The 20,658-nt window shown below is 35.6% G+C and overlaps 1 protein-coding gene across 3 annotated transcripts in view; it reads left to right on the plus strand.

The window, feature by feature from the left end:
- LOC141402635 (lachesin-like) overlaps nucleotides 1-20,658 on the plus strand; it is a 422,330-nt gene that overhangs the window by 376,025 nt on the left and 25,647 nt on the right. For all 3 annotated transcript variants that reach the window (XM_073984311.1, XM_073984313.1, XM_073984312.1), the window contains 4 exons: nucleotides 10,324-10,430; nucleotides 13,313-13,520; nucleotides 13,617-13,778; nucleotides 14,480-14,608. In XM_073984311.1, coding sequence (XP_073840412.1) covers nucleotides 10,324-10,430; nucleotides 13,313-13,520; nucleotides 13,617-13,778; nucleotides 14,480-14,608 — 606 coding nt within the window. The remainder of the gene's footprint in view (nucleotides 1-10,323; nucleotides 10,431-13,312; nucleotides 13,521-13,616; nucleotides 13,779-14,479; nucleotides 14,609-20,658) is intronic.

Genomic DNA, 20,658 nt, shown 5'->3' on the forward strand with positions numbered 1-20,658 from the left:
CCGCTATGGCACCATGTGTTGTGGATAGAGCGCGCGGTAACTCTCAAACAGATAACATAGACAAAGATCAGGTTAGAATATGGACAATATATGTCAACTGTTTCGGATAACTCCCACACCAAATTTTGGAAAAGAGCAGTTTAGGACCTCCTCTCAAATAGTTTTGATTTATCTTGCAACAGTTTGCACTCGAGGCCCATGTTACATTGGTACAACTTTTTTTCCGTGGCAAGTGCATACTTCTTAAGAAAATGACCCGAAAACTGTAAACAATACATCTACGGCCAGCAAGTGTAGTGGCTGGTGCGCACGATAACTCCCGAACCGAATCCTGCGTTGGTCCACATTTTGCATATCGTAATATTTCTTCGATTATTAGATGAAATTAGAAAATGTTGCTTATAGGTTCAGTCTACGACTAATTGTCTACCATGATTAATAGTCAGCTACGAATAATGATTGACTACGACTTATAGTCGACTACGAATAATAATTTCGAAAGTCACGAGTTTTATAAATTGTAAGGCTAATAATCGACTAATCGATTTTTCGTATCCCTAGACCTGTAGAGCACAAATACTTGATTTTAGCTAATACGGTCAGCTAAAAACGGGACTTACTGTTATTTGGGGGCTATACTTCAACGAGCGCCTATGACCACAATTTTTGATAGAGAAGATTTTAACCACTGGGAAGCATAAATGCATAAATAAAACCAAAAAACTGAAATCGGTGCTACCTTTTATGTCGCCATACCAAAACGTTGACAATTTTTGTTGGAAAATTTTTGTGACAACTGGGAAACTAATATTCCAAATTACAGGCAGTTCGCTTAAAAAATGTAGCAAAATTCTCTTAAAATCAGGAGGTACCGTTATATGGAGGCTATAATAAGATATGGACTTATTTATATTGACAAATTTTGGTGGAGAAGTTTTGTGATCTCTGGGAACCTCAAATGTCAAATTACAGGTAGTTCGGTAAAAACGTAGAACAAATTTTTAAATACGTAAAGTCAGGAGGTACTTTTTTATGGGGGCTATAACAAACTGTGGACCGTAGATGTTGACAATTTTTGGTGCAGAAGTTTTGTGACCACCGGGAACGCTCAAACATGTAGCTAAAATTTAAAAATACCGAAAATAGGGAGCTACCGTTATATGGGGGCTATACCGAAACATAGAATTATGTTGACGATTTGTGGTGGAGAAATTTTGTGACTTCAGTCAAAAATTGTAGCTAAAACCCTCAAAGTACCCCAAAATGGAGATATACCGTTATATGGGGGCTACAACTGAACATGGGCCTCTGTTAAACAGTTTTGAAGAAGCGTTGCGACCCCTAAGAAAATCAAATGCCAAATTACAGATAGTTCAGTTACAAATTGTAGCTAAAATCCTCAAAAGGCCGAACATCGAGAGGTACCGTTATATACCGTTTTGGTGGAGTAGTTTCGGGAATGCATGGAACCTCAAGTGTCAAATTACAGCTACATAGTTCGGTAGCTTAAATCCTCAAAATGTCGAAAATCGTGGTTACCGTTATATGGGGGCTATACCACAATATGGGCCGATATAGTCCCCATTCGAAGTTGACCTGCCTATGGAAAAAATTATCGGGTGCAAAAATATAGTTCAATTTTTGTGGACGCTAGATTAATTACTACAAACGGACAGATTAGGGAGTTTTCCGAATTTGTGGCCCTTTTTGGACGTATGAACTTGTCGTTAAAAATATGGAGATGCATTAAAGCTCAAAAGTGTTGCGTAAGAAGTACCTGAAGGATCGAACCTTCATGGTCAATTTTGAAAGAGGATACTATCATTCATTTTGTACCACAGTTATTTCCGTTGGTCATCGTATAATTTAGAGCTTATCAGAAAGCATAATATCGCTGTAAACAAGACCACAAGGTGTACCTTCGGTAAACATGTGCAAAGGATTCTCGAACGGACCTTAACTGCACTTAAACAAAAATGTTAAATTTTTGTCAGAGAGTAACCTTAAGGTGGGTACCTATATGGCCCACTTTTGAACTAAAACTAACTTTGTCCGAACGGATTGAAGTAGGTGGAAGCAATTTTAGAAAAATCTATATATGTATAAATTTTGGTAATGGAAATGGGCTACATACGTCCAGGTTTCGGTATAGCCCCATACAAAGTAAGGAGATTCCGTCGACTTTTTACGAAATTTTGAAGGTATTAGTTCCATCTGTCCTTCGAATGGGTTTTTGTTCCGGTATTCTGTGTGTCCAGAAGCTAAAAAAACAATTCTTCCAAAACATGTTTATATAGGTCCACGTGTTGGTATAGACTCCATCAGGGACCTGGTCAAAAATACATCTCGACACCATTTTGGAGGAATCCCAACAGACAAAATTTGAACTTTTCTAAGTAAAATCCGTTTGTAAAACATCGAAATATTCACCGTAGACCCTATAAAGTATATATGTTCTTGATCAGGGTAAAATTCTAAGTGGATATAACTATATCCGTCTGTCCGTCCGTCTGTTGAAATCAAGATACAGCTCGCAATTTTTAAGATAGAGCTTTGTAATTTGGTATAAAAGTTTCTATTACTCCAAGGATGTTTGGTATTGCAAATGGGATATATCGGACTACGTGATGATATAGCCCCCATAAAACGGCACCTCCCGATTTACGGTATTTTGATGGTTGTGGCCTCAATTATCCACTGAAATGGCTGAAATATGGTGTTTAGTCATCGTTCGTGGTATAAAACCTTCCCCTTGAAATGTGTCGGTACAGGTCTATGCCTTTCTATAGCCCCCATAGAACGGTAACTCCCGATTTTATAAACTGAGCAACCGATTTGGTCCAAACTTTGGATCTCGAAATATTTTGTCCAAATTTATTTTATGTTCAATAGCGGGCTCTATCAGTCCATTCCTTAGGGTACCTACCACACACAAATGATCACAATTTTTGTTGAAGTGCGATTAAGGGTCTGTGCGAGAATCATTTGGACATTTTTACCGAAGGTACTCTTAGTAACCCTGTTTACAGCGATAAAATGTATTTTGTGGACATGTCCATGTGTACTGATATAATGGTCATATCAAGAGGAATGACTCCCAAAATAAGACACACTTCCAAAATGGACTATGTCGGTCCATTCCTTTAGGTACCTCCGCCGCAAAACTTTTGAGATTTTATCCTAAATCATATCAATGTCGGCAAGTTCATACGCCCAAAATTCTAAAGACCCCCTAAATACACTAACGATCATATGAATAGGTTTGATTTTTTTCTTTTTATATGTTAAGGTATCTTCTAATGTGTTCGTATTGCAGATCCATGCTATTTACTTTTTCAAAGTCCTATACTATGCCAACATTCCCAATAAAAAACTTGGCGGTGTTGCCATATTTTCGGAAAATATCCCAATTATAATAAAAAATGTACAAAAAAGTGTACAATTTTTGCGGTCATCAGATTATTTTTGAATCAAATAAAATTGAAAAATTGGTTTAGTAAATGGAACATTCTGATAAATCCTACAACAAATTTGACCCGCTTTATTAGGAACGTGGGTTCAATTCTCAACATGGAAAAGTTAGCAAAACTTTCAGATAAAATCATGAAATATTCAAACAAAAACGTTTTATAAACTTGCTTTAAATGACTTTTTGATTTCGTTAGATCTCTTCTGAGCTTCGAAAATTGTCTGAAAGCAAATACCAAGTGTTAGCCATATTATTAGGATCGATAAATTAGAAAGGTCATTGAAAATAGTTGGTACTTTAGTTCAAGTTTAATTTTTTAACTATCCTTGCAGTACAAATTTAAGTATTATCATGCTCACAAATCCACCATAGTGGACCACATGTATCATAAATCTTCGAAAATTGGTCTGGAAGAATGTTTCATCGACGACAATAAAGTAGCAAATTGTAATTAAAATTTAACTCAAAGGGGCATGATATCGCCGACTTTTATAGTGCTGTATAACCTCAGTAGCCCATTATTTTGTACTTATTTGTGTTTGTTTTATGACTTGTAAACAAAACAAAACTTTTTGACCTGACTATATAGGTATTACAGCACTATAAAAGTCGGCGATATCATGCCCCTTTGACTTGAATTTGATTTACAATTTTCTACTTTATTGTCGTCGAAGAGACATTCTTCCAGACCAATTTTCGAACATTTATGATACATGTGGTCAACTATGGTAAAATTGTGAGCATGATAATACTTAAATTTGTACTGCAAGGATAGTTAAAAATTAAACCTGAGCAAAAATACCAACTATTTTCAATGACCTTCCTAATTTATCCATCCTAATAATATGGCTAACACTTTGTATTTGCTTTCAGACAATTTTCGAAGCTCAGAAGAGATCTAACGAAATCAAAAGATCATTTAAAGCAGGTTTATAAAACGTTTTTGTTGGACTATTTCTTGATTTTATCTGAAAGTTCTTGCTAACTTTTCCATGTTGAGAATTGAACCCACGTTCTAATAAAGCGGGTCAAATTTGTTGTAGGATTTATCAGAATGTTCCATTTTACTAAACTAAACCAAAAAATTGCGCAATATTTGCATGGGTAGTACAATTTTTCAATTTAATTGATTCAAACCTATTCTGATGATCCCAAAAATGGGACACTTTTTTGTACATTTTTTATTATAATTGGGATATTTTCCGAAAATATGGCAACACCGTCAAGTTTTTTCTTGGGAATGTTGGCATAGTATAGGACTCTCAAAAAGTAAATAGCATGGGTCTGCAATACGGACACATCAGAAGATACCTTAACATATAAAAAGAAAAAAACCTTCAAACCTATTCAGATGATCGCTAGTGTACATACGTTTTTTGGGAAAAAAAGTGTTTCAATTCCCACAGGCTGAGGGTATAGCGCTGTTGGTAAAGCTGACTGATACTCTTTTACTTGTTATAACCTTAGCTAACGGGGGTATATAGGAATATGTCCACGCCTTCATACAGCCCCATAGAACGGTACCTCTCGATTTTCGGTATTTTGAAGGTTATGACGTCAATATGCCTCCGAAATGGCTGACATTTTTTATTTAGTCTTCGTTGGTGGCATAAAACCTTTCCCTTGAAATGTGCCGGTACGGGTCACGTCTTAATATAGCCTCCATAGAACGGTACATCCCAAATTTCTGTATTTTTAATTTTATGGCCACAATTATCCATCGAAATGGCTGAAATTTGAAAGTATTTAGTCTTCGTTTCGGGTTATTAAACTTTCCCCTTTAAATACGCCGGTATAGATTCACACCTTAATATAGCCCCCATAGAGCGGCACATCCCAGTTTTCGGTATTTGTGGCAGTAGGTTGTCGCCTCAATATTCCACAGAAATGGCTGAAGTTTGGTATTTAGTCTTCGTTGGGGGTGCAGAACTGAAATTTGTAGGTATAGGATTACGCCTTCATATTGCCCCAACAGAACTGTACGGCCGGGCCTTACTTAACACCGTTCTTACTTATTATTTTTTTCGAATAATTTCTGAGATTAACGAACTCTTAAAGCTTTCACGCGCTTAATAAAAATAATATTTTAAACTTACCATACGAGTATTATAAGGCCATCATAAACTCCCAATATTATGCGTTGGCTGATCTAAACCGACACATATGTGTGTATACATACATACATATGTGAATGTACATTGTAAATATGTTGGTGGATAGCATATCATAACTTCAGATGAGTTACCATATTTCTTTAAAGAAACAAAAAAAAGCATACATGTAATAAAACTGAAAAACACCAACAACCAAATACTGTTGCGGTTTCGTGTGAATGTGAATGTTTTTGTTGTTGTTTTGTTTATTACAAATTCCTTTATATTTTTCGATACTCACTGAGTAGATTGAAGTATAAATATTTAATTGGTGATTTGTGGTTTTGCCACAGACAAATTTATCCACAATGTGGGATTTTAGTGTTTCGTTGGTGTTACTTTACAAAATGGAAATTATTTGTACATGGGAACAAAATAACGATGTGGAGGAGCGGTTTTTGTTTGGTATTCTTTGGTTGTTTTTGGTTTAGCACCATGGGGATATTTTTGCAATGCCATGAGATGGGTATTTTTCTCGTTGTTCAAGGTTTTACAATCCCGTAGGGAATACCAAGAACATTGATAAACATATGATACTGGGATACGTGGTTGATAAACATGCAGTTGCTCGGCATTGAAATAAATGAAAACGTAACAGAAGTGTTTTAAATCGATTGAAATTTTTGAAACGGAGTATACATATATAGTACCGAAATTTGCACATACTCCTATTTGTATATGTCAAAATGCTAACATTTGTATATAAAAATCCTATTTAATTTATGTACATATGTACATATGTATGTGTTATTGTTTATTCTCAACAAATGTTGATTAGTTTGTTGAGGATTTTCTTATTTTATTTCCTTTAGTTCCACGTGGAAACTGGGTATTAGGTTTGTTATTTTATTAACACAGTTAGGATATTTTTAAATAATGGTTGTTCTTTGACTTTTGTAAAGTTATCAATAAAATAAATCTGTACTACTATCTCCGCATGATTTTCCACTTGAGTGGCATAAAACATAGATATTTCTATAATATTCAATAAACTACGCAGCGAAATTTAATGGAATTAATTCCATACGATGCCATGATTTCACTGGATGTTTTTATTTGTTCAAACGAAGTCTCGAAAGATCCGATCTTTACAAAAGAGTTTTAACTTCCATCTATTATACTTAACTATTTAGATGATAGGATTTCAACTTGTTGTTCTTTTTCTCGATACTCCAATACTAAGTTTGGATATGTTTACACGAATTTTATAGGTTCTGGTAACAGGGCCACTAGTAGATCGCTGCAATTTGATACTTTTGAATATGATAAAAAATACATATGTATGAATATTAGGGTTATGACTTTTTGAATTTTTTTCTCAAAAATGATTTCCTGTAGTGAGAATGAATGAACTTCTTTCTATTAATGCCTAGAATAGCATTCATTCAATTTTATTATAAACAAGTAAAAAAGTATCAGTCGACATTGCCGACAGAGATATACCCTCAGCCTGTGTGGGGTTTTCAAAACAATATGGATAGGATTAAAGCGCAAAAATTTGCGGGGATGTCGATAGATAGGGTTATTTTAACTCAGTTTCGACAATATTTAGAGTACCATTTTCGCGAATATTTTCGAACTTTTGTTGGGGAGGTATCGGAAGGTCCACTCTTTCCAACTTCGAATTTCATTTGATATTCGAAGAAATATTACGATATCCAAAGTGTGGACGAACGCAGTATTCGGTTCGAGCTCTCCAGTCACTACATATGGTGCCATAGGGGGTTTTTACAACTTTCGGGCTTTTTTCTCAAGAAGTATGGACTTGCCCTTGAAAAAACTTTTACTGTCGTAATTGAGGCAGCGAATGCAAGTTGCTACAACTAAAATCAAAGTGATCCGAGAGCAGGTCTTAAAGTGAATTGATCCAAAAATGTGTGTGTGAGGTACCCGACGGAGTGGACAAATATAGTCCATATTCGAACCTGGCCTATACCTGGTAGATATATTAGGATGTGTAAAGTATGTACCAAATCTGTCACTCCTATCAAGAGTTATCGTACGCACAATTTTTCCGAAAATGTTTGAACTTTTGTGGGGGAGATACCTGAAGGAGTTGACCGATATGGCTTATCTTCGAACTTAAACTAAGTGTGGGCAAAATATTACGAAGGTCACATTTTGGACCGAAACGGCAGATCCGTTCGAGAGTTACCTTACGCTCCAACCACTACACACGGTTTCACGGGTTTTTTGCACCTTTCAGGCTATTTTCTCAGGAAATGTGGACTTGCCCCTGATGAAACTTGTACCGTCGTATGGGGGGCAGAGAATATAAGTTGCTACAACAAAAATCAAAGCGATTCGAGAGCAGGCCCTAAACTGAACTTTTCCGAAATTTTGTGTGGGAGGTACAAAAGGAGTGGACCGATCGAGTCCATATTGAAACCTTATCTAAGTCTGGTACACATTTCACGATGTGCAAAGTATGGACAAAATCGGTTATCGTGCGCACAAATTTTTTGAACATTTTCGAACTTTTGTGGGGGAGGTACCAGAAGGAGTAGGCCGATATGGCCCATATTTGAACTTAAACTAAGTTTGGAAAAAATATTACGATAGCCAAATTTTGGACCAAATCGGCTCATCTGTTTGAGAGTTTTCGTGCGCACCAGCCAACCAGACAGACAGACGGGCGGACATTGCTAAATCGACTCCAAATTATTGAAACACATTTCGTGCAAACATACTTGGTGTATAAAACCATTATTTCGATGAGGCACATTTTGCCCGTATGAAGGTGTATATCGTCACCTTAAATGCCCGAAGACGTAACCCACAAAATCAAAACTTTACAGGAGAAGCAAAAAACGTTATAAAATTAAAAACTGTTTTACGAATATTAATCTTATGAAGGCGAGTATATGCGATATTATCGATCATATACGAAGCAGAATAAGTAGTGAAACCAAAACCGCTGAATTGCTTCGTTTTGAGATCCTCCATTAGAACAAAATCTGCAGTATTATCCCATTTTTAGAAATTCCATTTATTGAAGAGGATCGTTGTTTTTGAACGTAGAAATTTGAAATTTTGGCAGAGCATGTATTTTAGCTTTATGTATTAGATTACGTCAAAAAACGAATTTCGAATTTCATGTCGGTTACGTCTTCGGGCATTTATGGTACGATATAAACTTTCTAGCCTAAAGGCTGAGTGTATAAAAGGGTTCCGCACAAACCACTTTCAATGGGAGCTATATCAAAGTGTGGACCTATGTTGACAATTTTTGTTGGAAAAGTGACTTCCGGGAACTTAAAATGTCATATAGCGAGTAGTTCCATCAAACGATGTAGCTAAAAGCCCCAAAAACCGAAAATCGGGAGGTACCGTTATATGGGGGCTATACCAAAACTTGGACCAATTTTTTGTTGGGAAGTTTTGTGACTGCAAATAACCTCAAATGTCCGTCAAAAAATGCTGTCAAAACCTTCAAATTACCGAAAATCGGGAGCTATTGACAACTTTTGATAGAGTAGTGTTTTGCGCCATAGAAGCTTCAAATGTAATAGGGCCTATACACAAAAGTGGAACTATATTGACAATTTTTAGTTCGTTTTCGTTTTTTATGGAGGAAAAGTTTTATAACTCCCAAAATATCGAAAATCGGGAGGTATAGGGGCTATACCAAAACATAGACCTACGTTGGCGACTTTTGGTGGAAAACTTTCGTGACCACGGAGAACCTCAAACGTCAAATTAGACCTAGTACGGTTAAAAAATATAACTAAACTCCTCAATATACCGAAAATCGGGAGGAGCCGTTATATGGGGGCTATACCAAAACATGAACATGTCAATAATTTTTAAAATATAACCTTAAATGTCAAATTATAATTAATAAGGTCTCAAAATGTGACTTAAACATAAAACTACCTGAAATCGGGCGGTACCGTTATATGGTGGCTACACAAAACGTGGATCGATATAGCCCATCATCGAACTTGACCTGCCTGCAGAAAAAGATTGCGGGTAGATGCCAAAATTTATCCATTTTGTGGATGCTAGAGTGATTACAACACTCAGACGGACTTGCATAGATCGACTCAGAATTTTTCCCCGATAAAGAATATGTGTGTATATACTTTATACGCACAAAGTCAATTGAAATTTTTTCTATTTGAGCTTTTCTGATCAAATCACGATAAACAGATATATAACTGAAAATTAGCTTTGGAGGTATTTCTCACTAAATGTATCATTTTTAAGAAAAAGAAATCAAAAAGCTAAACCCTAATATACATATCTCATAGATCTCGTTAGAATGTCCCCACTTGGAAAGATTGATTTATCCAAGAATTTTTCTTTAAAATCCCATTGTTTTCTTCTACCATCCCTATAACTTACTAATACTTAAAGTATTTACTTCGTACATCAATATAATTAAATTAAGTAAATCACATTGTTATTGCAAATTGTATGTTACCACACAATTCTATCATGGGTATTAGGAAATGTTTCCCGAAGATTCTTGTTTTATTTATTACGCCACAGGCTACCTACAGATAAGACTTACATTGCATTATTAAAATAATTGGAGACGTGTTTGTTTTCTATAAGCTGGCCAACCATACAGAGGCATATTTCCAGAAATTAATTATATCTTTTATTTATTTTTTTGTTATTGTCGTTTGTTATTCATACAATATTAGCCATCTTATGTCGTGTCTGATATTTTTGCTTTTTTTGTTTCATTTCCAGTTATGATGAATGAACCTCGTTTTGCTCAACCAATACCAAATGTAACAGTGGCTGTGGGACGTGATGCCAATTTACCCTGTGTAGTGGAGCATTTGGGAGGCTATAAGGTAAGCTAACCATTTCTTTCCCATCCACGCCATGAACGGAACATCTCGAAAAGGGCTATCTTTGTATGAATTACAAACAAACGTTAGTTTAATGACCCCTGCAATATGCCAGTCATCAAAATAAATTATCCCATCATTTGTTTATTGTAAAACAAGGGTAGAGCGTACGTTGACTTTAAGCACACAACCCCAAAGCAATAAATCTATTGGAGAGCAAAGAGTTATTGCAACTATTTAAAAGGTCGGTATAATTCAAATGGAATAATGATAATATTTTTTTGGGGAGATTATAGAAGATTTTTCTCGGCAATTTTGTTTGTTCAGTTTAAAACGTTTGTGTTATGCAGATTAAAAAAAACACCTAATGTCATCCTTCAGGTAGCAGAAGCTAGAAAAACGTGGGCAAGTAATTTTGGAAAGTGAACTTTAATATCTGTTTGTGAAAGATAGTATGTACTTTAAGATATCTTCTTTAAAGTACTTCCATTGGTGTTGCGACTGACACCTGTGGAAGTTCGTGGTGGAGGATCCATCTGTGGCTAGGTCGTCTCTTATGACCTGAGGTCTATGTAAAAACTACTTGGTCAGACGCTTTTAATCCTCCGCTTGCCCATAGACAAAAATTCTTATTAAGTTTGCCTTAAATATCTCCACCTGGGAAAACACTCCCATCCTCTGATAGTTTTGTGGATATAAACATTTTTGCTTCTTCCGAGAAGACACCCAAGTCGACTCCAAAGTTCAGTGCTTATTCGTTATTCGTTTCCTGCTTGGAAATTTTACTTGAAAAGGTTGATCAAAGGTCGAAGGTGTGCAGTAATCAACATTATTTGATATTTATCTTGGTACTTTTTGAAGCACGTAGGCATGTCCGTATGACCTTTCTCTCAGTACTTCAGTCGGACAACTTCGCATTGCCCTCACTGTCACCCAGACGCACGCGGATCTTTGTATGTTGTTTATCTAATACACTATTTAATTATTATATGTCTAATTGTGCTGGTGTACATTCATAACACAATTGTATGTTAAGGCCTAACTGCTTTAAAAAAATTTCGACAACTGTGGTATGCAACGCTTGCCTTTTGAGCCCCATGTTCAATGTTAAGTTTTAGTCTAGTTATTTGAAGGAATATACAATTTTTAATGAAATTGGTGAACAGTCAAAATAGTAATTTCAATTTTTAACAAAAAAATGGGCAGTTTTTGGCCATTAAGCGGTCAAAACATTTTAATGTTTCAATAAGTCCAGTAATTTTGGATAGATAACGCGGCTAAAACTTTCAAAATACCGAAAATTGCGGTACCGTTCCATGGGACTATAGTAAAACGTGAACTTATGCCCATAATTGTTATCAGAAACGGTTTTTGTTCGCTGGGAGCATCCAACGCAAAAATTTAACCAATTTAGTCGAGAAACTTAAGTAAAATCTTCAAAATACCGAAAATCGGGAGGTACAGTTATATGGGGCCTATATCAAACCATGGACCTCTGTCCACAATTTTTATCGGAAAATCTTTTTTTCAGCTAAGAACCCTGAACCTCAAAATTTAGTCATTTTGTTCGATATAATTTAGCTAAAATGTTAAAATATCGAAAATAGGGAAGTACCGTTGGACCAACCTTCCCAATTTTTTGCCCCCGATATTGTCAGCCAACAATAAGAATTTGTACCAAAATTCATCCACCTACGGGGACTAAAGAACGCATTTTAACAATTAAACACGATCTAGGTTAACCGTTATCCTTCATGCATATGGTTTTGAGGCCTCTGTTTTCCAGACCCTTTTATTTTTGTAATGGTAGGGTTCTTGTATGATGCCTTTGTCTAAATCCTCCTAGACCAGAAGCTCCGCTGGTTATTTGAAGTGACTCTAGGATGTTTTAGATAGGTCTGCACTACCTTAAGCAACATTTTGTAGGGTTATGATATTGATGGCCCTTTTAGCTGCATGTTGTTCAGAAGTTTTCATCTACATCGTTTTCTCCATTCGGGTCATGCGGGCGTAGTATTTTAACTTTGGCCTCCCTTGTACTAAAGAACAGCTTGCTTTTAGTCCCACCACATCCTCACTCCAGCCTCTGTTATCGAGAGAACTATATTTATGTTGTTAATGTTGGGTGGCTCAGTGGTAATTTCGGACCACTACTCCTGGACAACCAAACTGTGACACGAGGTCCCATTGGGATTTCCTGCCCCATTCTTTCGGTTGAAAAATGTAGCAAACATCGTGAAAATACGTAAAATCGGGAGGTATTGTTATTTAGGGGCTATGGTATACATTGGTCCTACGTTGATAAATTTTGGTGGAGAAGTTATGTGGCCTATGCAAATTTCAAATATCAAATTACTGCTAGTTCGGACAAGAAATGCTGCTAAAATTTTCAAAATAATCAAAATGTGGAGGTACCCATATATGAGGCCTATAACAAACGTGAACCGATAAAATGTTAAAATTAATGTCCTACCTAAGAGTCTGAATAAATTTAATCCAGACAAATCTTTTTTGTGTTGCATAGCACTCAATGTCGCAATTGCCAACAATTTGTTATCCCTTGTAAAAGTGTTGCATCAACTGTATTCCACAATTTTACCTTTATGCTACACTTACATTTACAGCTAACTCCTTGAAGCAAATAAAGCTCCATATTGGTTCTTTTGATATCCTTCCGAATCAGACAAAGAACTGACATTCCACTCAGTTATGGGAAATAGTGCCAATATAAAAATCTTTGTAGAAAGATTTGTTTCTTGTTTAATGTTCACTTGACAATTTGCATTCTTTGAAAACTATTATCTTACATTTGTTTCTTTCTTTGTGTGGAAGCACAATGACAAAAAGAGCTTTTTCTATTTCTTTGTCTCTGATGTCTTTCGCAGGTTGCCTGGATACATATTGACAGACAAATGATTTTAACAATACATCGACATGTTATCTCCAGAATACCACGTTACAGCATAACCTACGACAATGCCAACACATGGCTGCTGCATGTAAACCAGGCACACCAGGACGATCGTGGTTACTACATGTGCCAGGTGAATACAAATCCCATGATAAGTCAAGTGGGCTATCTGCAGGTAGTGGGTATGTTTCTGTGCACTTTTTATTTTGTACTTACGAGAAGCAAAATATGTTGAGTTCTTTTTCTCCTATTTTTTTTCTTTTTTCCATTGTTTGTAGTACCTCCCAATATATTGGACATTGAGAGTACTCCATCCTCAGTTGCTGTAAGGGAAAACCAAAATATCAACATGACTTGTCGAGCAGATGGCTTTCCGGCTCCAAAAATAATATGGCGACGAGAAGATGGTGAAGAAATTGCCGTCGAAAAGAAAAAGAAAGGTAATTCAACTATAATCCTCGGTACAACGTACAAATAATGAAACGCCATAACGTTATGTCCTTTTTTTGCGTTTTCTTGTTTCTTTTTCGGTGCTCTTGTTGACTTTTAAACTGTCTATTTAATCTCTGTTGGAATTGATAACCATACCTACAACAACTTTTTGAACCTAAACAATGACAAAAAACACAAACCCTGTAATCCCTCTTGGAATATGCTACGGATGCCATCCATGCTGGATGGATGAATCTATTACACACCAATGCACATATTCATCTAATGCCACTGCACCAATGACATGGTCTCATCGTCGCCAACCACCATTGCCACCATCACGGATGTGTTTTGTATTGGATCCTTCTTGCTGCGAATAACAAATTCCTCTGCTGCTCTTGCAAACAAAACAATATGCCATCAATTCATATGTTGGTGTTCTTGTTGTTGTGGGGTTCCTGTTCTTCTTCCTTTTGCTTTTTGTTGTGGAAATACTGCAACATCACAAAAAACAAAAACATGAAATTTTGGTCCTGGCAAACTATCATCAATGAATGTCCGGTATAATGTCGAAATATCTTTTTTGTCTGTTTCTTTCTTTTTTGTTGTTTTGTTTTTTCATGCACCATTCTGATCTTATCCTTTGTTTAAACCCCATGCAAATATTTTATTGCCAAAATCTTGGTAATGCTGCTGGTGCTGTACACAGTTTTGGTCTACGATGGTGAAGTACTGCCATTGACCAAAGTTAGCCGTAACGAAATGGGTGCCTATCTGTGCATTGCCACCAATGGTGTACCACCTTCGGTATCAAAGCGTATAATACTGGATGTCGAGTGTAAGTAATAGATTAATGACTTTTAACTTGTGGTGGTCATTCATATATCCTTTGATGGTGATTTATTCATTTGTTTGGTTGACATTTACAAGTGAGAAGAGAGAGAAAAACTGGAAGATATACCTAAGAGTTTATGTTCATTTATTTGTATGTCTACCCACCTTCTTGATAGAGATAAATGCTGTGTCATTAAGTTCCAAGCTTTCAGCAGCAGCGATGAATCATTGTCTATGACCATATGTGATGTATGGTGAATGATTTCTGGGACAGGTTTATGTCTACCTCTTTGGCAATGGCATGGAAGTTATAGCAAGTGGAGGTGACATGTTGTATTTGTAGGACTATATGTGTGAGGTATTTGACAGCTGGAAATTACCGGTCCTAACAAAGTGAAAGAGATTTCTGACGCAGTTACTAGCATTATGTTTATAATTGCAGCACAGCCCCTACATAAGATGATGATGCATTTGTTCATACGTATATTATATAAAGGAAAGTCAAAACAAATTTAATAAAGGTGACGCCAAGGTTTGCACTATTACGAGGGCTGAACTATAACTATCTGGCCTAACAATGAAAACGCGAATATTTACCATAAAAAAAGTTTTATTGTTTTCTTAAGTGGTCTTCAGCATGATTTATAAGCTTTTTCATGCCCTCAAACCAATTCTTGAATCCCTTTTCCCACTCAGATTTAGACACATGAAAAACATGGTTTTTGAACGCTTTTACAGCATCATCTGGTTGACCAAATAAAGTCATTGGATCCCCAGTCCGGGCTGCACGGCGGATGACCCATCAACTCCACGTTTTATCCGGTGAAACATGCACTGGTTTGAATTGATATGTGAGAGCTCGCATTGTCATGATGCAGAATGATTCGCCTTCTCTTATTCCTTTTTCGAATTTCTCAGGAGACTTTTGGCAAACAAATAGTAGTGTAACACTCAGAATTAACCGTCCTACATTACTGAAGCGCTATAGTCGCCACATGGTTAGTTTTGCCGAAGAAACAGGCGACCATTTGCTTCAAAGTGCTTCTTACGAACAACTCGTACATGAACAACTTTCGTTGGATTTGGATCGCTTCCGATGACCTAAACGGTCAATTCCTGTTTTGTTTCCTGCTCATAAGCATACCCAGCAAAAAAAGTCCTCCCAAAATTATGGGTTTTGTAAGGGATTCTTGGCAGCCGTAACTACTCGCAAACCCCCTTTCTTCCCCATTATTTTTACAAGGGCATGTCGCACTCAGTTTGTAGTTATTTTATGACCACTAGAATAACTAGTTATTCTGTGGCCACTAGAAGTTGAAAAAAATTCTATTTTTAGAACAGTTGATGTAAAGATTTTTTTTAATTTCTCACACTTCTTACTTTTATTTTACTTTATTTTATTTCGCTCGCTGTGCGAGTTGAACACACGAAGCCTCTGATTTCTAGCCAAAGACACTACATACTATGCCACGCAAACGAACATTAAGGGTTGCTTAAGAACTTAAATGTGCAGTGCATATGTGCACCACAATCTTTTTTAATTCAAAAAACTCGCGTGCCGACAGTGAGCGTTGAACACACAACCCTAGGATTTATAGTCGGACACACACTCACTGTGCCAACGTCCTCATTACTTAGTGAGGAGCAAAGTAAGTAGGTTTGCCTTGTAATTTTTTTAAGAAGTATCCCATTACTTTTCAGATTACTTGTAATGGGAAAAGAAGCTTGTTTACATTACTTTGTAATGGGTTACGTAATGACTAATTGATCCGAATTTTTGCTGGGTAGATACAACATTCGTCGTCTGTGACGATCTTATAAACGTCGTTTGAAGCATTTGTCCAATTTTTCAGAATCTAACGAGAATAATCCATTTTTGTGGACAGGTGTTCATGCATTGCCAAATGTTAGTTGGTCGAAGAAATGCCCAAGGATGTATCTATCTCACGGTATATAACATGGCGATCTTGCATTATCCTGCTTAATTTTTTTCTGACACAACGGCCAATTTTCGTTGTAATCTACTGCCAAAGGACACAATTTAGAGCAATATTTTTTCTAAAAACCCTTTTTTTGGGTACAGTGTTTACAATATCCTTTTGAGTGTGCTGGGACCCTAAGATATTTTAGTTTTTTGATATAATTTATAGATCGTGAAAATCCATAGAAAAATGTGAGAAAAATGTTTTTGAAAATATCGTTTTATATGGATCATTTCCTTTTCAAACAAGGAAATGGCAAATCACTCGAATTTTTGTGGAACCAGAGGATAAACAGATTTAGCGGTATGAGAGCTGTGTCCGATTTGTCCCAAAAATAGATTGTGTATGTACATCCACGGTTCTTGATAGATTTTAATGAAATAGTTTTAGATGCATAAAAAGTTTATAAGCGTTATACAGTTTTTTTTTGCACACTAAACTTCAGACGACTTCACATTTTTTCAAAACGTATATTTCAAAATGTATATTGCCCGATACAGTTTTATTTCAAGATTGTACGCCATTTAAAGGAACTCAACATTTATTTGAACGACCTTCTTATCTTCCGCAAGATGTTAACGTGTATTTGAGAAGTAAGTAAAATAATAACTGTGCGTTTTTGCGTGAGATTTAACCAAAATAGAAAAATAACTCCGACTTTATTTTCCTACATTTCATTAACAAACTCACAAAATAAATTTGAAAAAATATTTTCTTTTACAAAAATTTTATTAATTTGCTCAATAAATTTTGTTCGTTTTTGTTATAATATGAAAACCCGCAAACAGATTTCTATAGTGTTGGTCTCATTTGAATCTTCGCGATGTTTAAATTACGTACATATTTTTTAAATATTTTACATATGCACAAACATCTTGAATTTTATTAAAACAAGTTGCAGTCTACCAATTTTTTTTTTAATTCTTTCTTAATTTACGCACAGCTTTAAAAATTTTTCACTAAAGTTATGGGACCTCAGTAAACACATATTATGTAGGAAGCCATAAATTAACAACGTTTCGCTATATAATGAGAAGCGCTTTTATAAAAATGTTTTTTTTGTAAATTGTTTTCAATCCATGTACAAAAAATCTTTCATGTAGCTTAAAAAAATGTTTTTTTTTTGTCAAATAAAATATTAAAAAATTTTGACTTTACTTCATATAACACGGTGCTCTTGAACCAATTTTAAATGGAAGGTGCATACACCACAGAAATTTTTGTTGATTCTGAAACTGCAATGTTCATAGATGAGAAAAATAAAAAAACGCCGGAGCGCTTTTTAAATAAATGGCGATTCAAGTTGACATTTTAGGGGTTTTTTTATGTTGTCACAATTTTGCTCGGAAACTGCTAGCTCTATCGAACTGGGGCTAAAGGAAATATTGTAGTTATGAAAATTCTCTACAAGATAGACCTTCATCATATTTTCGTAGGTTTTACCGTTATTGAGATATATAAGTTCAAATGGGGACAATGCTTTGACTGTATCGCTTCCTTATAAAACAATGTCATACATGGTGCGCTTTAACTAACTTCAAGTAAAAACCGCTTACACCTGGGAAGTTTTTGCGGATTTTGAAACAATAATGTTTATAGATGAGAACAATCAAAAAACAGGAAAATCTCGCTGTAGGGATTTTTAAATAAATCGCGGTCAAAGTTCACATTTTTAGGTTAATTTTAGGTTTTCGAGATTTTGCTTGGAATCCGCAAGTCCTACCGCAGTGGGGCTAATGTTGTAGCAGCGCAAATTCTCTAGAGGACTGACTGTTTTGATTTGTTCCTAGGCCTTACAATTTTTCATACATAGAAGATAGAAGTTCAGGTCACATTTTTAAGTTTTTTCTTAGGTTTTCGCAAAAACAGTAACCGCCTGATCATGTATGTCGCACGGAAATCTGTACGAAAGGAAAACCGTCACTCACTTCCGTTTAAAAATGCGTTCATGTATTTCGCAAACTATCGTGCGAATGCTATTACGTATCATATGCGAAATACTACTAATTTGAATGTACATTTGTACAACTATGTTCCATAAATGAGAGCCAAATGAGAAATGAAAACAAAATCCACATATACATACAAACATAGGAATATGTGTGATTTGTTTTGTTTGAAAAATAAAATGTGTCGGTATTATGAATTATTTTATTTTATTGATTTCTTCAAAATAATGAATGAAACCGCCATTAAAACGTATCTATAAAAAGGGTTTTTGCGCTTCGGAAGTGGAACAAAATCATTTTCTGTTCATGTAAACGCCTTCGAAACGAAAATCTATACGACCGACAAGCCATACGAAATAACACGTAAACGTACACTTTTCCATTAAATTTGGGTTTATGTATTTCGAAAGGACTGTCTCTTATAGAAAGAGACTGTTAAAATCACTCACTTGCTTTGTAGCTGCCGAGTAGAACGTAAACTCGCGAATAACACCGAAAATTTTAAAACAAATTTATGTAACACTTTCTTGAAACAAAATAAAAATTTTACAAACACGTTTTAATGGCTGTTTCATTCATTATTTTGAAGAAATCAATTAAATAAAATAATTCAAAATACCGACACATTTTATTTTTCAAACAAAACAAATCACACATAATCCAATATTTGTTTGTATATGTGGATTTTGTTTTCATTTCTCATTTGGCTCTCATTTATGGAACATAGTTGTACAAATGTACATTCAAATTAGTAGTATTTCGCGTAGGATACGTAACGGCAGTCGCACGATAGTTTGCGAAATACATGAACGCATTTTTAAACGGAAGTGAGTGACGGTTTTCCTTTCGTACAGGTTTCCGTGCGACATACATGAACAGGCGGTAAGTCTTATCGAAATGGGACTAGAGAAAATCAAATCAAATTTCGTAATTTTTTCCTAGGGAAATTGCAGTCATGACATTGTTTTATATGGAGACGATACAGTCAGTAAATAGTCTCAATTTGAACTTCTATATCTCAAAATAGTAAAACCTACGACAATATCATAAATGTCAGTCTTGTAGAGAATTTTCACAGCTACAATATTTTCTCTGATCCCATTTCGATAGGACTTGCGGTTTCCAAGCAAAATCGTAACAACCTAACAAACCCATAAAAATGTAAACTTGAATCGCGATTTATTTAGAAAGCGCTTCGGCGATTTTTTTCGGTTCTTGATTTTTCTCATCTATGAACATTGTAGTTTCAGGATCCGTAAAAACATCCCAGGTGTAAGCACCTTCCATTAAAAGTTGTTTCAAGAGCACCCCGATAGCCTCATTAACCTAAAGGCTGGGGGTATAAAAAACGTAAAAAGGTAAATAAATAAAGGCCCAAATGTTGTGAGGGTAAGAAACTATATAAGAAACTTAGTACTATAGTCCTCATAAGGATACGTATCTTAGCAACTACTTTATAGAAATACTTTGAAATACTCAGGAAATGTAGGCCAACATTACACAGAAGAGATTCTCAACCGTGAACAAAATTTCATGTTCTGGCCAGCGATTGAAACGCAGATCTTTGAGGCGGACGTGCTTGCCACTGCACCACTATGTCTCCCACTACTATAAGAGACATTAATAAGTAATGAAGCTAGACCTACAAGGATATGCAGGGCTTCGTCTGTGAGAGACCTCAATCAATACTCATGCAGGATCTACGAGAATATGCAATAATACTTCTGCAAGAGACTTTAATAAGTGTTCAAGAAGGATCTACTGAAATTACAAAAGGTATACCATTATTAGGAAGATTTCTTCTGCATTCAAGACCAAGACATGTACTCTAAGGAAGGATGTCCATGGTTAATCTGTAGTTATTCACATAACGTAGGATGATGTTTACTCGTTCTTGCTCATCTCAAGCAATGTTGGGTTTTTTGTAGACAAAAATGAACCAAGTAAATTTCGCTATCACAAACTGCAGTTAGTCGGCTTATGAATGATAAAAAAGCTGAAAGATACCAAGCAAATTGAAACCGCTTTGAGATGCTTATGATGAAAGATGCTGAATAGAGATGGACAGTGGGTAAATACCCAATGGGTAAATACCCGGTAAATTGGATAAATTGGGTAAATAC

The sequence above is a fragment of the Musca autumnalis genome, unplaced genomic scaffold (genome assembly GCF_047663935.1).
Source record: "Musca autumnalis isolate F117 unplaced genomic scaffold, ASM4766393v1 scaffold_4, whole genome shotgun sequence".
In the NCBI taxonomy this organism is placed as follows: domain Eukaryota; kingdom Metazoa; phylum Arthropoda; class Insecta; order Diptera; family Muscidae; genus Musca; species Musca autumnalis.